The 21,498-nt window shown below is 46.4% G+C and overlaps 1 protein-coding gene across 1 annotated transcript in view; it reads right to left on the reverse strand.

Moving 5' to 3' along the window:
* Positions 1 to 17,416: 17,416 nt before the first annotated feature.
* The window catches only part of ptprfa (protein tyrosine phosphatase receptor type Fa), a gene marked incomplete at its 5' end in the record, with an annotated part of 414,741 nt that continues 410,659 nt past the window's right edge, over positions 17,417 to 21,498 (reverse strand). The window contains one exon of the mRNA XM_083911493.1: positions 17,417 to 17,495. Within this exon, the coding sequence (XP_083767619.1) occupies positions 17,427 to 17,495 (69 nt within the window). The 3' untranslated portion in view covers positions 17,417 to 17,426. The remainder of the gene's footprint in view (positions 17,496 to 21,498) is intronic.

Here is a 21,498-nt window from a genome sequence, read left to right on the forward strand (position 1 = left end):
CATACCACTGATGGTGTTTTTATGGCTACAGATTTTATAATTTATAAAAGTAGTGACAGAATAAATGACTAATAGTTATTGAAGTAGCAGGAAGCGTCAGCAGGCACCACCACGATCAGCAGAGACCTGCACACAGGACCAGGGCAGCAGGCATCACCACCATCAGCAGGGACCAGCACACAGGACTACGGCAGCAAGCACCACCACGATCAGCAGAGACCAACAATCAGGTCCACAGCAGCAGGCACTAACACCATCAGCAGAGACCTTCATACAGGACCACAGGACCACAGCAACAGGCATCACCACCATCAGCCGAGATGTGCGCGCAGGAACAGGGCAGCAGGCAGCACCCCCATCAGCAGGAACCTGATACACAGGACCAAGGCAGCAGGCACTACCACTGTCAGCAGAGACCTACACACAGGACCAGGGCAGCAGGCACCACCAGCACCAGCAGAGACTAGCACACAGGTCCACGGCAGCAGGCACCACCCCCATCAGCAGGGACTGATATACAGGACCAAGGCGGCAGGCACTACCAAAATCAGCAGTGACCCACAGGACTACGGCAGTAGGCACCACCACGATCAGCAGAGACCTCGGAGATGACAAAGCACAAACAACTCTGGGGAAGAAGTTGAATTAATAACATGCATTGATGAGACATGAATGACAGAGTATCTCAGAGTATTAGGAAAGGTAATATTTCCCCTTGCAGACTAGGCTTATAGCAGCATCATTAAACTGAATGGACGCAGCTTTAAGAATAACAACAGCAACACAGCTGAGAGCTCGTAAGCCCTAGATGTAAGCTTTATCAAAAAGGAAAGTTTTAAGTTTACTCTTAAATATGGGGACAGTGTCTGCCTCCCGAATAACACTTGGGAGTTGGTTCCACAAGAGAGGAGCTTGGTAGCTGAAGGCTCTGCCTCCCCTTCTACTTTTGGAGACTCTAGGAACGACAAGTAGCCCTGCATTTTCTGAGCGCAGTGATCGAGTTGGGTGATACGGTACTATGAGCTCTTTAAGATACGACGGGGCCAGACCAATAAGAGCTTTATAGGTAAGGAGAAGGATTTTAAAGTCTATTCTAGATTTTACAGGTAGCCAGTGCAGAGAAGCTAATACAGGAGAAATATGTTCTCTTTGATTTGTTTTAGTTAGTACACGAGCTGCAGCATTTTGTACCAACTGGAGACTCTTAACAGACTTATTGGAGCAGCCTGATAATAAGGAGTTGCAGTAGTCCAGCCTAGAAGTAACAAATGCATGGACTAGTTTTTCTGCATCTTTCTGAGACATAATGTTCCTAATTTTTGCAATATTACGCAGGTGAAAATATGCAGTCCTTGTTACTTTTATGTGAGAATCGAAGGACATATCCTGATCAAAAATAACACCCAGATTCCTTACTGTGGTGCTGGAGGACAACACAACATCATCCAGAGTAACAATGTCTTTAGCTATTGAGTTTCGGAGGCCTTTGGGGCCAAGTACAATAACTTCAGTTTTATCTGAGTTTAACATCAGAAAATTGCAGGTCATCCAGCTTTTTATTTCCTTAATGCACATTTGAAGTTTATCTACCTGATGGGTTTCATCTGGTTTGATCGATAAATATAATTGTGTATCATCAGCATAACAATGAAAATGTATGGAGTGCTTCCTTATAATATTTCCTAAGGGAAGCATATATAAGGAGAATAGAATCGGTCCAAGGACAGAGCCCTGTGGGACTCCGTGATTAACTTTAGTGTGCATGGAGGATTTGTCGTTAACATGTACAAACTGAGATCTATCTGATAAATATGACTTAAACCAGCTCAGTGCGGTTCCTTTAATGCCGATCAGATGCTCTAGTCTGTGTAGCAGGATGTGATGGTCAATAGTGTCGAAGGCAGCACTAAGATCTAGTAAGACAAGCACAGAGACAAGTCCTTTGTCTGAAGCTATTAGAAGGTCGTTGGTAATTTTTATCAGTGCTGTCTCAGTGCTATGATTCGCTCTAAATCCTGACTGGAAGTCCTCAAGTAACTCATTATTATGTAGAAAGTCACACAACTGATTGGCAACTAATTTCTCGAGGATCTTAGAGAGAAAAGGAAGGTTAGATATAGGTCTATAGTTGGCTAGAACCTCAGGATCAAGACTGGGCTTTTTAAGAAGAGGTTTAATTACAGCTACTTTAAAAGACATTGGTACATAACCTGCTGATAAAGACATGTTAATCATATCTAATACAGGAGTGTCAACTAAAGGTAACACTTCTTTGAGTAACCTAGTTGGAATAGAGTCTAGGAGACAAGTAGAAGGCTTTGATGCTGAAATAGTAGAGTTTAATTTGTTAAGGTCGACCGGAGAAAAGCAGTCCAAGAATATATCAGGTCGTACAGTTGTTTCTAAGGTTCCTGGGTTCGATGAAAGATTGGTGCCAAGCGAGTTGATTTTGTCTCGAATAGTTATAATTTTGTCATTAAAGAAGGTCATGAAGTCGTTACTACTGAGGGTTATAGGAATACATGGCTCAATAGAGCTGTGGCTCTCTGTCAGCCTGGCTACAGTGCTGAAAAGAAATCTAGGATTGTTCTTATTCTCCTCTATTAAAGATGAGTAATAGGCTGCTCTGGCATTACGGAGGGCCTTCCTATATGTCTTTAGACTTTCATGCCAAGCTAAGTGAGATTCCTCCAATTTAGTAGAGCGCCATTTACTTTCTAATTTTCGCGATATTTGTTTTAGTTCACGGGTTTGTGAGTTATACCACGGAGCTAACTTCCTCTGTTTTATTTTCTTCTTTTTTAACGGAGCAACAGAGTCGAGTGTTTTTCTTAGTGAGCCTGCAACACTGTCAACAAAATGGTCAATTTCAGAGAGACAAACGTTAGTGCAGGACTCTTGAATATTAGGATAAGGCATTAAAGTAAATGCAGATGGAATCGCTTCCTTAAATTTAGTTACAGCACTATCAGATAAACATCTAGTGTAGAAACTTTTGCCCAGAGGTGAGTAGTCCTGTAATATGAATTCAAAAGTTATTAAATAATGGTCTGATAAAATAGGATTCTGTGAAAAGACTATTAAGTCATTGATTTCCACACCATAAGCCAAAACAAGGTCGAGGGTGTGATTAAAACAGTGAGTAGGTTTATGTACACACTGACTAAAACCAATCGAATCTAATAGAGAGATAAACGCGGTACTAAGGCTATTATTAACAACATCCACATGAATATTAAAATCTCCTACAATGATTACTTTGTCAGTTTTAAGGACTAAATTTGATAGAAACTCTGAGAATTCAGACAGAAATTCAGAGTAGGGACCGGGAGCCCGGTACACTATAACGAGTATAATCGGCTGCACAGTTTTCCAGGTTGAATGTGAAAGACTAAGAACAAGACTTTCAAATGAATTATAATTTAGTTTAGGTTTAGGGTTTATTAATAGGCCTGAGTCATAAATAGCTGCAACGCCTCCTCCTCGACCACTGCCTCGAGGAATATGAGTATTAATATGACTGGGAGGAGTGGATTCATTTAGGCTAACATATTCTTCGGGACGCAGCCATGTTTCAGTCAGACAGAGAACATCAATATGGTTATCTGATATCAGATCATTTATTAATACAGCTTTAGATGACAGAGATCTGATGTTTAAAAGTCCACATTTTATTCTCTGATTTTGTTGCATTATCGCAGATATGGTGTTGATTTGCATCAAGTTTTTCTGTATAGCTCCTCTTCTGTTCATTTTTGATTTAATTAATGTAGATGATCGTGGGGCACACAGCGTTTGTATAGGATACGGAGCTGTAAAGTGATCCACAGAGCTCGCGGAGAGTTGTGTAAGACTGCAGCTATGCTTGCTGTGTGCTTGCGGTAAGGGCAGCGCAGAGAGGTGAATTAAACTCTGACTCTGCATCCTGATCCCAACACTGGGTTTTTGTCAGGAGGTGGTGGAGGTGCAGGACTCGATAGTCAGGTCAATGTTTGCAGACAAAAGTCTTGACCCTTCTTGGTTAGGGTGCAGGCCGTCGCGTCTAAAAAGCTTGGGTCTTCTAAAAAAAGTCGTGAAGTTGTCCACGAATGGAATGCCCTTCCCCAGGCAGTGTCCTTTAAGCCACAGGTGAAGCTGGCGGAGGCGGCTGTACATGACGTCACCAAAACGGGGCGGGGGAAGCGGGCCGAAGATGATCACACGCTTCCCTGCGTTCAGCAGGCGGTCCACCATGGACCTGAAGTCCTGCTTGAGGACCTCGGACTGGCGTTTCTTCAAGTCGTTGGTGCCGGCTTGCAGCACCAGCGTGGAGGCCGACCTGTGTTGTGAACACAGCTGGAGGGCGGAGCACTCAACGTCCCTGACGCGGGCTCCAGGGTAGCAGAAAGTCTGGCCGCAGCGCACCCTCACGTGTCTGACCATCGAGGTTCCGACAACCAGCACGGGAGGGGAAATGCGCTGCCTCGCGGCTGCTCCTAACCGGGGCGGAGCAGGGGGGTTGGTTTGGGCAAGCGGACCCCGGCTCCTGGGTCGGCGAGAGCCACGACTGACTCTGTGGGCGGATGCCGGAGTCGAGCTGGTGCGCGCACCGAGCGGGGGAAACTCCTGCAGGCTTAGGACGTCAAACCTGTTATCCAGTGGTAGATCCGGAGGCGGAGGGGGGAGAGATCGGCGAGCCCCAGTGCCCCTGTTCACCCTCGACCAGGGTTCCCTCGGCTTGAGTGGAGTTGAGCTCACCAGGCCCGGGGCCGCCGCTCCGTTCTCCCTGGTGGAGCACTGCCACTCCGCGGGGAGAAGGCAGGTTGAGGAGGGCGCCGATGACTTGGGCCTGGCACCCTGTTGCTGCCAGCGGGACTCGGTGAGTGTTGGTGCCGAAGTTCCGGTGGTGATGGAGCCAGTCCATGGCAGGGTGGTGTTGTCGGCAGCCGTCATGGTACGGTCACCAGCGCCGGAAGCCTTAAGATGGGCGAGGAACTTCGCCTGAGTTGAGGCGACGTTGGAAAATTCCAGGAGGATTTTGTTCTTCTCCATGAGGTCAGCCTTCAGTCCAGAGACGTTCTCCCTCAGCTTTGAGAGCGTGGGGAGACAGGACTCGCACACAGCCATCATGTCGCAGCCTGTGCAGTCTGTGCTGTGGATCCGTCACCCCGGGGCACAGTACCGTCACAGGTAGGAGAGTTAAATGAAATTACGTTACGGCCTTGGAGCCGAAAGTTCCGGGAGATCCCTTTTTACTCCTGGGCAGGCAGCCCACTTCACCAGTTGTTTTTAGATCCCGCTGAGTTGAAGAAATGTTTAAAAATTGGCGCCTCGCTAGTGCGATTCGGCGTCACGACTTCCGTGTTTTACTTCTCCGGTGTGATCAGAGGCAACCACAGGCCCGATCGTTAAATGCTTCGGTCGATCGGTTGAAGAAATTAATACAATAGAAGCTGGGCACGAGTGATTGCAAATATGAAATCGATAAATTAAGTTAAAAACAATATTTTCCGGAGCCGAGGTGGCGGGAAACCCGGTGAATTCAAACGACGCTGCGCATGCGTATGCGTAGGTGACGTAGACTGTACAATGCAATGCAATACAGACCAATACCAGTACAGACCAATACAGACCAATACAGACCTCTAGGTGGCGGCGTCCTTGCACATGTGTGCGTGTGTCCAGGGGAGGGTGTCAAGAGTGGGGAGGGGGATGGTCAGAGGGGTCAGGAGTTGAGAAGCTGGACAGCCCTGGGGATGAAGGTTGCTCTTCTCCTTTGTGTCCTGCAGCAGGGACAGCGAAGACAGCGTCCTGAGGGGAGCCACTCAAACGCTGAGAAGAGAGCATGAGAGGGGTCCTGCATGATCCGACCAGCTAACCTGAGTGTCTGCTGCTCATGGATGGTCGACAGAGTTCTTACAGGAAGTCCAATGATCTTAGAGCAGACCGTGGCTATGCTCTGCAGGCGGTTTCTGTTCTGGAGGCTGGTGGAGTAGAACCAGCATGTGATGGAGAACGTGATGATGCTCTCGATGAAGGAGTAGTAAAAGGTCAGGAGGATGTTCTTGCTGACTCCAAAGGAATTGAGCTTCCTAAGGAGGTATTTCCACTGCTGACATTTCCTGAGAATCTCCTCTGTGTTGGAGGAGAATTTCAGCAGGCTGTCGAAGATGGTGCCCAGGTACCTGTACTCCTCAACTGCTTCAACAGGCTTCCCGTGGCTCACTGTGTTTGCTGATGCAGCCAGTTCCCTCTGCTTGTTGGAGAAGGTCACCACCATGTCTTTGGTTTTGGTGACATTCAGCTCCAGGCAGGAGCTGTCACACAACTCCACAAACTCCTGAAGAGCTGGTCCGTGGTGAAGAGATGGGCCTGACAGCAGAGACAGGAGGAAGGTGTCGTCAGCGTACTTCACCAGATGACAGTTAGGCTGTGTGGTTCTGCAGTCATCGGTGTAGAGGATGAAGAGCAGAGGTGAGAGCATACAGCCCTAAGGGGAGCCGGTTGAGGTGTGTTGGAGGTCGGAGAAGGTGCTGTTGACCAGGACTCTCTGTGAACGGTTGGTCAGGAAGTCCAGTATCCACAGGGTTAGCTGTTGGTCCAGATGAAAGAGGGCTGAGAGTTTGTCAGCCAGGATGTGGAGCTGCATGGTGTTAAATGCAGAAGAGAAGTCTGGAAACAGGAGTCTGGCTGAGGTGTTGGGGCGCTGCAGGTGTTTGTGAACAGTGTCTATTATGAATGTTTTTGCATCATCGACGCCCCTGCCAGCTCGATAAGCGAATTGGAGCGGGTCCATCTGGGAGTGGGTTTCCCTGATGATGTGTTATTTTATGATCCTCTCCATGGCCTTCATCACAAGAGAGGTGAGGGCCACCGGCCGGAGGTCATTCAGTCATTTGACGGCGCTCTTCTTGGGGATGGGGATAACTGTTGAGTGTTTCCATTGCTGGGGGACTATGCTGCTGTCCATGGATCTTTGAAACAGGGTCTGAAACACAGCTGCTCAGCACAGTGCTTCAGGACGCGGCCGCTGATGTTGTCTGGGCCAGGTGAGCTGTTCTCCCTTGTCTTCCTGAGGGCTTTCACCATGTCCTCTGCGCTGAAGGTGAAGGCTGCTGAGTCACTGGGCTTGAGCTTGGACATTGCTTCTTCCAGCTGGGTGGTGTTGTCCTGCTCGAACCTTGTGTAGAAAGAGTTAAGGTCGTTGGGGAGAGATGAAGTACTGCTGCCTGAAACCTGGATGGTTTTTGTGTTGCTGGCAGCAGTTTTCACAGCAGCCATGTTCTTGAGTCCCTGCCAGGCTGAGCGGAGGTTACCCTGCGTGAAGCACTCCTCCACTTTGTTCTTGTACTCCAGCTTGGCAGTTTTTATGGCATGCTTGACCTCTCTGTTGACCTCCTTTTTCTCCGTTTCAGAGCCGGTGAAGAAGACCCTTTTCTTCTTGTTGAGGATCTCCTTGAGCTCTTTGGTGATCCAGGGTTTGTTGTTGGGGTAGATAGTGACCGTTTTGGAGGGGATGATGTTGTCCACACAGAAGGAAATGTACGATCACACAGTGTCCACATGTTCATTAATGTCATCAGAGGGGGCCAGGAGGTTGTCCCAGTCAGTGGATTCAAAGCATCCTTGGAGTGTGATGATGCTTTCATTGGTCCACTGCTTGATGTTCTTGACAACGTTCTTCCCCCTTCACATGACAGAGATGTAAGCCGGAGCAAGCAGGATGGCATGGTGATCAGCAGAGCCCAGAGGGGGGAGGGCGACAGATCTGTATGCGTCGGGTACTGAACCATAGCACTTGTCCAGTGTCTTCTCCTGGCGTGTGTGGCATGTGATATACTGTTGATAACCTTTTAATGATTTGTCCAGGGAGCAGTGGTTGAAATCACCCAAGATGAATTTGGGAGAGTCCGGTGAAATGTGGTCCAGTTTGTTTAAAGAGTCTGTGATGTGTTCAGTGGCTGTGACTGCGTTGGCTCTGGGGTGGATGTAAACCAGGATGACAAAGAGCTGAGGAAACTCTCTGGGTAGGTAGAAAGGGCCAAGGGAGACAGCCAGAAGCTCAATGTCCGGGGTGCACAGTTTCTCCCTCACGACGATCGTTGAGCACCAGCGTGTGTTTACATACAGACACACGGCGCCACCATGTTGTTTACCGGTGAGCTCACTGTCTCGATCAAGTCTTAGAGGGGGGCCGAAGCCATCAACGTGCAGGGCATTGTCATCTTCGTTCTTATTTAACCACGTCTCAGTGAAAGCAAGAACCGAGGCAGTCCTGGACTCATGCATGTGGTTAACGTTAGCTTGTAGCTCGTCCGTTTTATTCCGGAGGGATCTAACATTAGCTAAAGCGATAGACGGAAGCGGCCGTTGTTTACAAGTCTCCCGTTTGAGCCTGCCCCTGATTCCGCTCTTTCTCTTCCCCCTTCTGGTTACCTTATTATTCTTGTGTGTGGACTTGTCATGGCTGGTTGAGTTACTCCGCAGTAATTCCTTCGGTAGCAAGTCTACGGCGAAGGCGTGTAGAGGATGGAGTCCGAGCTGCAGTAGGGTCTCTCTGGAGTACGTGTTCCGCTGGGTGTTGTTTCTGCTCGCCGTCACAAACTCCAGGAGAAACCACACTTGAAGAATGGCCATGAAAAACACGGGTATATCCATGCCGAATGGAGAATTAAAGTGCCGGGTGAAATAGGAAAAGAAAAACAAGGAGAATAACTTCTGCGTTGTCCGGCAGTCACGGGGTTAACAGGAAGGTAAACAAAGAGAGCGTCACGAGGGGACGGGCAGGAAAAAAAAAAGTCTGCTACGTCTATGTAACGTAGTTGAAAAGTTAGAAAACACACTCGGCGTGTGTGGCATGCAAAGGGTAAACTAAAAAGTAACAAATATATACATAAAAGAAGTAGAAAAATTTAATAAATGCTTAATAACGCTAAAGGTTGCTCTGTGCTCCGACCGGTTGACCACACGAGCAGCGACCCGGAACCGGAAGTTATCACTGTTCCCGGGTCCCTTGATGCTGAGCTGCCCACGAAGATCAGGTCTGGGGGAACACATTTAATTAATAATAGCCACACAGTCATGGGGCTTCCCATCCTCAGCAGTAGGAAGCAACGTGGCAGTATTGAGTACAGTGCAGCGCCGTACAGTGATATTGGCCAGTTTGAGCAGAATGGTGTTGTATTTTAACCATCTTGCGGATGACAGATGTGAGGTCTTTTTCGTCTAACAAAATCATAAAGACTGCATGTGGGATTAACAAGGTTAGCCGAGAATAGCCGACAATGTTGCGAGATGCTATGACCGCCTTCTCCGCAGCTGCCACAGCTCTAAGGCAGGCTGGGAGACCAGCTGCCATAGGATCTAGTTTGGATGAGTAGTATGCAACCGTTTTTTTTTGTTGTTTTTTTCCCCCGTAATCCTGCAGTAAGACGCAGGTCATGTAGTGTCCCTTTTTATCAACGGTTTGTGTAAATGGTCGATTGCAATCTGGGAGGCCCAGAGTGGGTGGTGTCTGTAGAGCTAGCTTTAAAACATGGAATGTTTTTTCTACATTGGGTGTCCAAGCGACTTTGTCCCGTGCCGCTAGACCCTGACCATGAGCAATGGCCACCCAAGGTGCCTCGATGCTTGCACAGTCAGGGATCCACTGTCTACAGTATGATGTCATGCCAAGAAACTCATAACCTGTTTCTTTGTGATTAGTTTTGGGATTTCTTGGATGGCAGAGATGCACTTTTGGGAAAGTATTTTCCCCTCTTGCGATATAATGTGTGTTAGCAAGGCTAGCATGTTCGCGACGCAAGCCTCTCGTGTAGGAGAGCAAATCATTAAATCATCCACATATGCCAGCAAGGCACTGTTTTGTGGCATTCTTAAGGACTATAAATTCTCACGCTGAGCGGCGTTGAAGATGGTTGGAGACTGCGACAGCCCCTGACACAGTCGGGTAAACGTGTATGCTTTACCTTCAAATGTGAATGCAACCCAATATTGACTATTGGGGTGTATGGGGATGCTAAAGAAAGCGTTAGCCAAATCTATAACAGAAAGCCACTTACTTTCAGTTGTAACTTGTCAAAGAATTGTATAAGGATTGGTACTGTAGGGGCACGTGCGTGGATTGCCGCATCCACCGCCTGCAAGTCCTGGACAAACCTTCACTTGTTTGGCGTACGTGGATGCCTTTTTTTTTTTTTTTTTTCACCGGACATATTGGCGTGCAGACGGGTGAGTTCTCACAGCCTCAAACGAGGCCCTCCACAGCCTCTTTCCGTAATGGATACTGTCGCTGGCTGGGCCTGTAAGAGGATTTTGGGGTGATTACAACAGGTTTGGCGTTTTTACTCAGTTGCGGGGTCGGCCGTTTGATTCCAACCGGTCGCCTTGATGCATTTTGTCAACCAAGGTTCCATATTTTGCGGCTCCTCTGTTTTGATCAGGGAAACATACGGGAACTGCGGCACTTTGAAAGAAACATTAGGCAGGCACACAGAGATTGCACAGCTTGTGTTATCCCAATATAGGCATTGCAGTTCTAAACTGTCACAGAGAGTACTTTGTTTAAACCATGTTTGTTCAAAGAGCATATCTTTCTCTAAGCAGATGTTTGCAGCACCATGCAGGTCAGTGTGACACAAATTACCATGGTGTGTGTTTGTGGCTGCCGCAGCAGTGAGGCTCGAGTAGGGGAGGAGCCAAAGATAGTGGTAAGTAGCCGCATTATCAGGAGAAGTCAGGAAGGCTTTAGTGTATGAATCATTTTTAATTATGGTTAGGCCTTTCAGGCCTGAGTTAATGGTTATGCCTAACACACACATAAGATCTCTAACACATCACCCGCTCATTTTGGGTGTTGTTTTGAAATCTGTGTGTCGTATAACACAGTCAGTGTTAGTGTGGGTAGATTCTTATAGGCAGCAGAGTTTAGTGAAGCATACATTCCTGCAAGTTTTGTGAGTGTGTTTTCTAAGCATTCAATAGCCTGCAGTATGGAATTTAAACTGTGTCGTGGAGAGAGTGTTGATGTGTTGGTGTGCTCATGTGTTCCGTTCAGATGGCCTGTGTCCGGTCCAGATGCACCCCTCACTCTCCCCAGCCCTCCCGCCAGTCAATCTCCCCCGTGTCGGATGCTTTCCGCAGTTGAAACAGCTGTTGTCTCGCCCCCTTGGCCCTCGTCTACGCCCTCTGCCTCTTTCGCGACCTCCGTGGTGATTGTCTCTTCGTGGTAGGTCGGAAACGTTGGCTAAAGTCAGGAGCCCCGCTGCATATTTTTGTCCTCCATCCTTGACCTTGGGGAACAGGGCAGCAGCCTCTTTCATGCTCGTCACACCGTTCAGGTTTTTGCTCCTGGTGTAGTGGGAGCCAGCTCGTGCACGTAGGTGGGGGGGTTGTGTAGATGATCGCGATTGCCGGGGGCCGAGTCCTCTGCCTCTTTCCCTGGATCTGCCTGTCGTGGTGGCCGGCTGGCCACCTCTCCCCCTCCCCAGTGCAGCCAGGTTGTCGAGGGGGTAGAGTGGTTGGTGCGGTTGTGGTGCAGGCTGGGCAGCCTCTTGGATCTGGGGCTGAGCCTGCTGAGCCTGCTGCTGGTTGGCTGGTTGGGGAGCCAGTCTGGTTGGAGGAGCCGAGTCAAGGTCGAGGGTCGCATCTAGTTTAAGACACAGAGAAGAAGGAGGGGGAGGATCTTACAAGGCGGCGGGGCAGGTGGTCGCCATGTCAAACAGCTTGGCTATCCTCCATGCTTATCAAGCCTGCTTCTTATGGGATTTGGAAGGCCATCACGGAGGGCTATACGAAGCTCAGGAAGGCTACTTACTTCTCCTTGCGCATGATTATATGTGCAGCTCGGAATCCTGGGAGGATTAGGACTTTGCACACAAGTTTGAGAGGCAGCAGAAAGACTCCGCAGCCTTCAAATCACTGATGCCGCGGCACTCTTGTAACCCGTGCCTCCCCTGCCCAGCCCAGCTGGGGGTACCAACCTGCCCAGCATGCATCGGATTGGAGCTGGCTCCCTCACCAGCAGCAGCCCTGCCAGGCGGGCAGAGGGAGAAAGACGCGCAGGACCTAGTTACCACTTATGGGGGAGGGGGGTTGAATGGCACACTCCTGACAGGACACACGGCCCCACAGCAGTCAGGTGCTCTGAAAAAAAGAGCTAATGTAACTGTGTCCCTTGCCAGTGAAAACCACTCGGCATACTCACTTAGCACACACACGTTTTCTGGTCCTTATCTGTCCTGAATGCTGCTGCGTCTTCCATAAAGACGTCAGTGTGTTTTGTGCCAGAATGTCCACATTCCAGCAAGATAAGGTCTTCTTTCTTTCCATTCCCATATAACCGTAAGACTAGGAAGCAGCACTCAGAGTTGAGAAGTGGAGGGAAAGCATGATGGCATGATGTCACATGAAATGTGATCATTCTCATTAGGCTTTTTCAAGAGCCTTTCACTGAACAATCTTACAGTAAACTGTCAAACTCTTAACATGAAAAATTATCATTTAATTCTGCAAACATCACAGGTGTAATCCAAGACAGATAATGACTGGGACCCGAAAATAATTGTCCCTTTTTAATAGACACCAATGTCAATTTATCGGGAGCTGAAGTCCTATGGGGTCTACATGAAGCAGTATTACAGGGGTGGGACTTACAGCCACAGTCAACAGAGGAGGGCGATGTGAAAGAGAAGGGAGAGTGTGTGTATTTTGCCTGTCCTGCTCAGAGAAGCAAGCAGGTCCAGTCTAAGCATAACCTCACACCACGTTATAGCAGAGCAAAGAAAGGAGAGAAATCCAACACATTTATATTATTAAAAACCAAGTTATTCAACTTTATTAACATTGAGATTTTCAAGACATTGTGTCTGCTTTTTGTTAACAATTAGAAAACAGATCATGTATACAACAGACAGGAGCCTTACAGCATCACTCTGAATGATTCCTTTTATATGTTCATCCAAAACCACCTCACAACGTCATCTCATGCAGTGAACTACCATTGAACAGTAATGCTGCTCGCAGGTGGTTAAGTCTGTCCGTCTGCAACACAGTTATGAAATAGCTGAGCTGTTATATAGCACAAATGGGGATCTAGTGTATCTGCTTGTATGTCCATGTATGCAAACAGAAAGGTGCCGGTCATAAGATGAGTGGGAAAGTCCCTGATGTCAGAGTCATGTTGGGTGCAGTATCAATGCAGGCTATTTTTCTATCAACACAATGGGCCTCATTTATCAATCTTGCGTGAAAACGGGCGCAGATCTGAGCGCAGAATTGGTCGTAGGAAAGGACCCACGTGTGATTTATGAAACATTCGTATCGGACCAAGCTCAGCGTACGAATGAGTGGGCCTTGATAAATGCGGCGGCTGAATTCGATCGTCTTTAACATGTTACGCCCTTAAATATTCCTGTTTCGGAGGCCTAGCCCACTGAGGTCAAACATGGAGAGGAAGAATGCTGGTACAAAAATAAACTTTTCCGACACACAGATCAGCATCCTGACATCCGAGATGGAGCAAAATAAAGATGTGCTTTTTGGCAGTCTTAAGAGTGGAATAAAAGGGGCCCATAAAAACGCTGTATGGAAAAGAATAACGGAGGCAGTCAACCCGAAGCAGCGCTCCACTGTGGCGTGTGTGCGCACTGCTGAACCTGCGCTCCTGCTCTGTAGCGGGGTTTGCCAGCGGGGTTATTAGGTATTCCGTTAGAATTCCTTTGTCACCTAGAAGAACCATACCAAAATGTTAATCGTCTGATATCTTGTTTGATTTAATGCAATTTATTGAGGGTAGCCACTTACCGAGGAGATGACTTTGGCTCTGTAGTGCGCTTTCCTTTTCATACAGGAAAGCGCAACCGCTTCAACCGCTTGCCCCTGTCGGGGTCGCGGGGGGCTGGGGCCAAGCTGTTTTGAAATATAAAAGAACCCCCCCCCCCGGCCACCTGGCCACCACATTTAAAAGCAATAGCTTGGCATCACAAATCACCTGTACATTTATCGAGTGGTAGCTTTGGCGATTGATGAATGCGTAAACATTCATGGATGGTGCCTTCAGACGCACATGAGTACAATCAATTGCTCCAACCACAATTTTAATTATTTTTTATTCGTTTTAAGAATCCGTTTTGATCTGTTCTTAATATGTGACTGCTTATGCTTAATGACAGCTGAGGTTTTTTAATTATTTTCAGCCATATTTTGCTGTGCTGCACCTCAAAAACACAGGCTCAAATGTGCGTACACGATCTCAGACCAGACGTGAGATTTGATCGTAGCTCCCGCTCACGTCCAAATTGATAAATGCCGGAGTTTGCCGGGAAATGGTCGCACGCACGTTTTTCTGCCGTACGTTCGTTTGATAAATGAGGGCCAATGTCCGCAAATTGTATGAAATGAGTATCAGCACATGGAAACAATTGCATGATCGAAGAAGTTTGACACATTTTCAACTAAGCAAAGCTAACTCAATTAACAACCCAAACCCTACAAATCTGGTTGGCTGATAGCAAACAAAGGGCAAGTCTTTGTTTTTTGTGATTTTTTTTTAAATGGCCAATCTGATTTCTGATTTTTTTCATATAATCTCATAGTGCCCCCACATTCCTAAATTTCCTCTAAGCCCATTGTTAATATTTCAAAATCAGCTGTGAACTGAAAAACATCAATAGACATTTTGAGGATTCAGAGCATTGTTTGCTTAGCTGTTAGAATAGTTTAACAGAAAATGTAGATATGAGTAACTGGTGATATTCAATAGCATCTTTTTCTTCTTCAACAAATCCCATGTGAAGACCCAAACCTGATGTACCAACAAGTATTGTGTGTGTTTCACAGGCTGATATATCTTTTTGCTCTCATTCAGTTCCTCCTTCAGAGCTCCATTAAAGTCAGTGAGCCACACTGTTGCAAAGGGTGATTTAATTACCATGAACACAAACACTGTCGTTTGCACCTTCTGTTTTGAATAATGTTTGCTAAACACTACGGTATCAACCTGTTATAGGAATTGTTTAGACTTTTTTTTTTTAATTTGAACTATATTTGTGAGCCATTTTTTAAAAAGTATCTCTTCAGTAGGAACCATAGACTGTAAATAAAGATGAACGACATTGCTCCCCTTCCTCCCACTATACAAAACTATCCTAGATAGTTTTGCTTCATGAATCATGAGTCAATCACAGCTGTCAATCATGACGTTTCACCACATTTCTATAACATCGAATAACTAATCAAAACCAAACTAAAAATGAAATGAAAACTGGAAAAAACATCAGCGTCATTAAAAACTATATACATCGACAGAAACCATCTTTGAGAAAAATGTACTTGAGGTGTACTTCGACATGTCCCATCCACTCACATGGAGAGAGTGGGGTTTATAAACTATGCTACAGCCAGCCGCGAGGGGGTGATCCGGATGCTTTGGCTTCACTTTTCGGCAGCAGTTTATCTTTAAATACAGTCTATGGTTGGAACCAAGCCCACAGCAACTTCCTGGTTGATCCAATACGGAAGTGCCAGAAACTGCAGTTCTCTGAGTGTCCACTAGGGGCAGGTTTCATAATAGAGCAGTTTCTCATTGACCCCCATGTTAAACAGGCCGCTGTCACAGCATCATTAAACCTATTTAAGGCCTGGGACAAAAAAACATTCTAGTCTGTATGTTTACACACTGAGGGGGGTGAATTTTATTTGGACCGGGCTAGCTTATTGGAGGTTAGAGTTTATGAATAATTAGGGGCGTGGTCTCTTGAGTGACAGCTAGCTTCTGGCCCTCACTTCTCCTCGGAGGTATACATCAGCCAGATGGACGTATGCCCCCCCCCCCACGTCACATACATGCCCTTATTTGGTAAGAGGAAATGAGGCTGAGTCAAAATATGGCGACTCCTGTAGGTGAGTACAATTGGATCAAGTTAAGCGAACAGACCCCGACGGCTATGCTACATCCATTTTTTATACAGTCTATGGTTTGAACCAAAGTGCTGGGAGCTGAGAGCCTGAGACAGCGAAGTAAGAAAGGCTTCAGAGACACATTGTTGGTCTTGATATTTACATGGGATTTGTTGACAACATGAAAATAAACGCTTTCTTAAGGTTGGGCATCATTCATCTTCATCATCTTCAACCGCTTATCCCGGGGTCGGGGTCGCGGGGGTGCTGGAGCCGATTCCCAGCTGACATCGGGCGTAAGGCGGGGTACACCCTGGACAGGACGCCAGTCTATCACAGGGCACAGAGAGACGAACAGAGACAGACAACCATTCACACCTACGGGCAATTTCAGACTCATCAATTAACCTAACACATGCATGTCTTTGGATTGTGGGAGGAAACCGGAGTACCCGGAGAAAACCCACGCAGACACAGGGAGAACATGCAAACTCCGCACAGAAAGGCCGAGGTCGGGATGCGAACCTGTGACCTTCTTGCTGTGAGGCGACAGTGCTAACCACTACACCACCGTGTAGCCCTTAAGGTTGGGCAATACAACCAATTTAATTACATTTCAGCATCAACTTTTGATTTTAGTGCTTCAATGGATTTCTTGTCTGTTTTCACGGATGGAGCATGTTTAGAATGTGATGTTGTCACAGTCTGCCTGAGTCCATGTTAAGAGGGACATCTACAGTCTACACAGCTCCACATTTGTGATGGCTTTACCAGTTATTGACAAGAAACATGCAGTTGTTCAGGTGTCTTTGCATGTTTACAACCAAAGGTTTATTTAATGTTGTAGTTCACAAAACTTATCTGTTTATTTGATTTGTTTCATTGACAACATCGTCATCATCATCATCATCATCATCATCATCATCATCATCGTCGTCGTCATCCTGTTGAATGTCAAGACAGGAAGTCATAACCAACATTTCCCCCTAAATAAGATCAACTGAGTTTTGATAACATTAGAATATTATATTTATGGTACAAAATAAAATCATTAGCAGCTCTGAGTATACGCGCTCCAGTATTAATGTCCTTTGTGCTAATAAAATAATAAACGGATAAGCAAATAAAAAATGAACCATTAAGACGTGTAAAATCCAGTGTAAGTGAGTACAAAATAAATATTTATAACGACATAGTAATTATTATTATGAATGAAATTAGCAAAACATTTGTTTATGCTTGTAGGAGGCAGAAATTGGGGAGTGACAGGTGTATTCAGTCAAGAATGGGAATGAGGCATAACTACTAAGTCATTGAGGGTTGTTTTTTTTTGTGTGTGTGGGGAGTCTGTGGCAAATTCATTACACCAGTGCAGCAGGAAGTTGTACTGTCCCCTCTTTTTCCTCTGAGCTCCCCTGTTGCCCGCTGCGGTCATCTGCTTATCATGCGTCCTTGTAGCCTCTTTAGCAGGCCTCAGGGGCTGACGAAACTGGGTAGATATGGCTCAGAGGATACACAGAACTCTTCTGAGGGTGTCTTTCTGGGTGGGGTTATGTTGCATAGTGGTCAAAGCTTCCAAGGTACTCCAGAGCAGCCCGGTAGCAGAGTTGGTACTGGTCCTAGTGACAAAGAAAAACCCAAAACGGTTTTGGTCAGTTTGTAAGTGGGAAAGACTTAATGATATTGAAATATTTCAGGTAGGAGCAGCACCTGCAGGGCTGCATCACAGACAATGTAAAACTGTTGCAAACTGATACAACCTCAAAGTGCAATAACTTCAGTACTTAAATCAGATTTTTGGCCAGTTAGGGGCAGTAGAAACAAGATGTGAACACAACACTGACATATTAATATAATAATAATAATAATAATAATAATAACAACAACAACAACAACAACAACAACAACAACAACAACAACAATAATAATAATAATAATAATAATTGTTATTATTATTATTATACAGTATTAATCCATCGATCGTGTGCACACAGTATCACCTCTGACAGTATTAAACTTGTCACCAAACAGTTTTCTGTCCCCTTTGTAAATGTAAGTCCAATATTAAATCTCTTTTAGGTTCTAGTTTTCTAGCCTTGTGAGTCCATCCTGATCTCTAAGCACCATTGTATTTTACTCTCAGATCAGTCTGGTAACGTGCTACAGAGAAAATTTGGAGAAGTTTGACCAACGACCGAACCAATCAGCGTTGGTTTTGAGGTGACTGTTCAGTGTAAACAACATGGAGGCTTCCACGGATGAGATGAGCGCAGCTATGGAGCAAGCTGCTCACTAACTCTTTTTTCTCTGGGATCCTTCTGTTGAGTATGGACCGGCCACCTGAAATTAGGCCTTTGATCTGTAAATTCACATTACACAAACGGAAAATATCCTTTACTCCGGTGACTCTGAGCAGTGTCTGGGGTCCCACACGTCTCTGCAGGGCTGGCCGTACCCTGGTAAGATGCCAGCCTGTCCGGATGTATCACAACTTTCCTGCCTCTCGATGGCAGCTCGACCCTGTACACAACTTCATCCAGTCTCTCCAGGACCCTGCAAGGTCCCATCCATACAATGTCACCTGCCTTTTTTCCTCTGTGGACTGTAAACCCAGACCAACTCCCCGGCTTTGAAATGACGACCTCTGGCATGTACGTCATAGTTTTGCTTCTCTTATTTTTGTGTCCGCTCCATGGGAAGAAATCAACAGTGTTTAACTGATACTTTGACCTTACTACCCTGCCCAGTGCAGCAAGTGAAGCCTCTAGTGACACACGCACGCACGCATGCACGCACGCATGCATGCACGCACGCACGCACGCACGCACGCACGCAATATATTTAATAAAAGGGAGTGTATGTATACATGTAAGGTAAAGGTGCTTCCTAAATCAAGAAACAAATTCTAATGCATTACACAGCGATGAACAAGATTGTGATTTATTAGGGCCCATCCAGATAGATTGATATTTGACTATTATATCTTTCAAAGGGGTGCTTAGCTGCACTTGAGTGCTGTCGAAGTGACCTGGTTGAAAGATTTTCTTGACAGAAGCATAAGAGTGCATACTGTGGAAGAATAGCGAGTGGCTTGCAGGAATCCGAAATATTGTGTGTATTCTTGTATGTTTGTATTTACAGTACATGTGTGTTGGCATACTAGAAAATAGTATATCATATTTCTCCAATCCGGATTACATAACTGTACCAGCCAATAGTTGGATTGAAATAGTCAAATAGGACATTCTTAAGTATTCGTGAAATATTAAGTAATATTAAGTAATGTGCTTCACGGAGACATGGTTTTGTGGGAACATCCCAGACTCTGCGTTGCAGCTGGATGGATTCCAGCTTAACCGTGTGGACCGTGACACGCGGCTCTCCGGCAAAACAAAAGGTGGAGGTATTTGTTTCTACATCAACAATGGCTGGTGCAATGATGTAATGGTGATGAAGCGGCACTGTTCTGCCTTCTTAAAAAAACTTTTATTATTAACTGCAGGCCATTCTACTCTCCCTGTGAGTTCGCTTTGTTCATTCTGGTTGTGTTTACATTCCACCAGAGGCCAATGTGCAGGACGCACAGCGCGCACTCGCCGACCAGATACGGGACGTGGAGCGGACCTACCCGGACTCCTTAGTAATTGTCCTCGGGGACTTTAACAAAGGAAATCTTAGCCACGAACTTCCCAAATACAGACAGTTTACAAAATGTGTGACAAAGAAGGGGAACACTCTGGATCACTGTTACACTAAAGTAAGTAACTCCTATTACGGCCTCACCCGTGCTGCACTGGGTCACTCTGAGCATGACATGGTCCACCTGATTCCTGACTACAGGCAGAAATTCTAAATTTCTAAACCTTTGATGAGGACATCAAGTGGACCAGGGAGGCTGCGGAGGATCTGAAGGTGTGTTTGGACTGCACTGACTGGGATGTTTTCAGGACTGCCTCCACCAGTCTGGATGAGTACACAGAAGCTGTTACCTCATATATCAGCTACTGTTAGGACTGCTGTGTGCCATCGCGCACCAGGGTGACTTCTAATAATTATAAGCCCTTGTTTACACCCAGACTCCGGCAGTTGAGGTTGGATAAGGAAAAGGCTTTTAAGAGTGGAAACAGAGCAGAGTACAAGGAGGCAAAGGACAGATTTAGCAGGGAGGTGAGAGAGGCTAAACGACTGTACTCAGAGAAACTTCAACAGCAGTTCTCCTTTAACGACTCTGTTTGGAGAGGGCTCAGGCAGATCACCAACTACAAGCCAACAACCTGAACAACTTCTACTGCTTCTACAACTTCTCATCCCAGTTCCCAAGAGAACAGGACCCACAGGATTACTACTACAGACCGCCTGGTACTGTCCCACCTCAAATCCACAACAGATTCACTACTGGACCCCCTGCAGTTCGCCTACAGAGCAAACAGATCTGTAGACGATGCTGTCAACTCTGCCATCCACTTTTTCCTCCAGCACCTGGACTCCCCGGGATCCTACGTCCAGATCCTGTTTGTGGACTTCAGCTCTGCATTTAACACAATCGTCCCGCCTCAACTTCAGGACAAGCTTTCAAAACTCAATGTGCCGGCCTCCACCTGCCAGTGGATTATAGACTTCCTGACAGACAGGAGGCAGCACGTGAGGCTGGGAAAGCACACCTCGGACACCAGGACGATCAGCACCGGCTCCCCCCAATGCTGCATTCTTTCTCCCTGTACACCAACAACTGCACCTCCAGTCACCAGTCTGTCAAACTCCTGAGGCTTGCAGACGACACCACCCTCATTGGACTCATCTCTGGTGGGGATGAGTCTGCCTACAGGTGGGAGATTGACAACCTGGTGCAGAGAGAACAACCTGGAGCTCAATGCTTCCAAAACAGTGGAGATGATAGAAGACTTCAGGAAGAGCGCAGCCCCAACCTCCCCAATCATCCTGCATGACTCCCCAGTCGACACTGTGGAGTTCTACCGCTGCCTGGGCACAATCATCTCCCAGGACCTCATGAGCTGAACATCAGCTCCCTCATCAAGAAGGCACAGCAGAGGACGTACTTTGTGAGGCAGTTAAAGAAGTTTAACCTATCAAAAACAATGCTGGTCCACTTCTACACTGTCATCATTGAGTACATCTACCATCTACACTGCTGCCTCTGCCAAAGACAGGTGCAGCCTGAAGAAACCTCCCACCACAAGGACAGTTCCTACCCCTTTGCCATCAGGCTTTGGAACACAGCCAAAGTCTCTGACTGAAACTTGCACCCCCCATCACTGGACACTTCAACTGCACACTTCCTCCTGCACTACTTGTGTAAATACATATATTTATTTCTTTTTTATGGTTAATAGTTTATTATGCTTAGTAAGTACCGTCAAATCAAGGCAAATTCCTTGTAATGCAAATTACATGGCAATAAACCTGATTCTGATTCTTCTGAATATCAATCACTTTAAATAACGTGAAAAACTTGACCCCATTCCCACTTACACTTTCAACATCTCTTTAGTCAATACTAGCCTGCTCTCATATTTTCTTGGTATGCCAGGCTGCTGTGTTTCCGGAAGTTTATACGTCTGGGTTTTCATATGTTTTTAATCACACATTCAGCTGACATTCTGG

This window comes from Echiichthys vipera, assembly GCF_963691815.1.
Source record: "Echiichthys vipera genome assembly, chromosome: 3".
Classification (NCBI taxonomy): Eukaryota; Metazoa; Chordata; class Actinopteri; order Perciformes; family Trachinidae; genus Echiichthys; species Echiichthys vipera.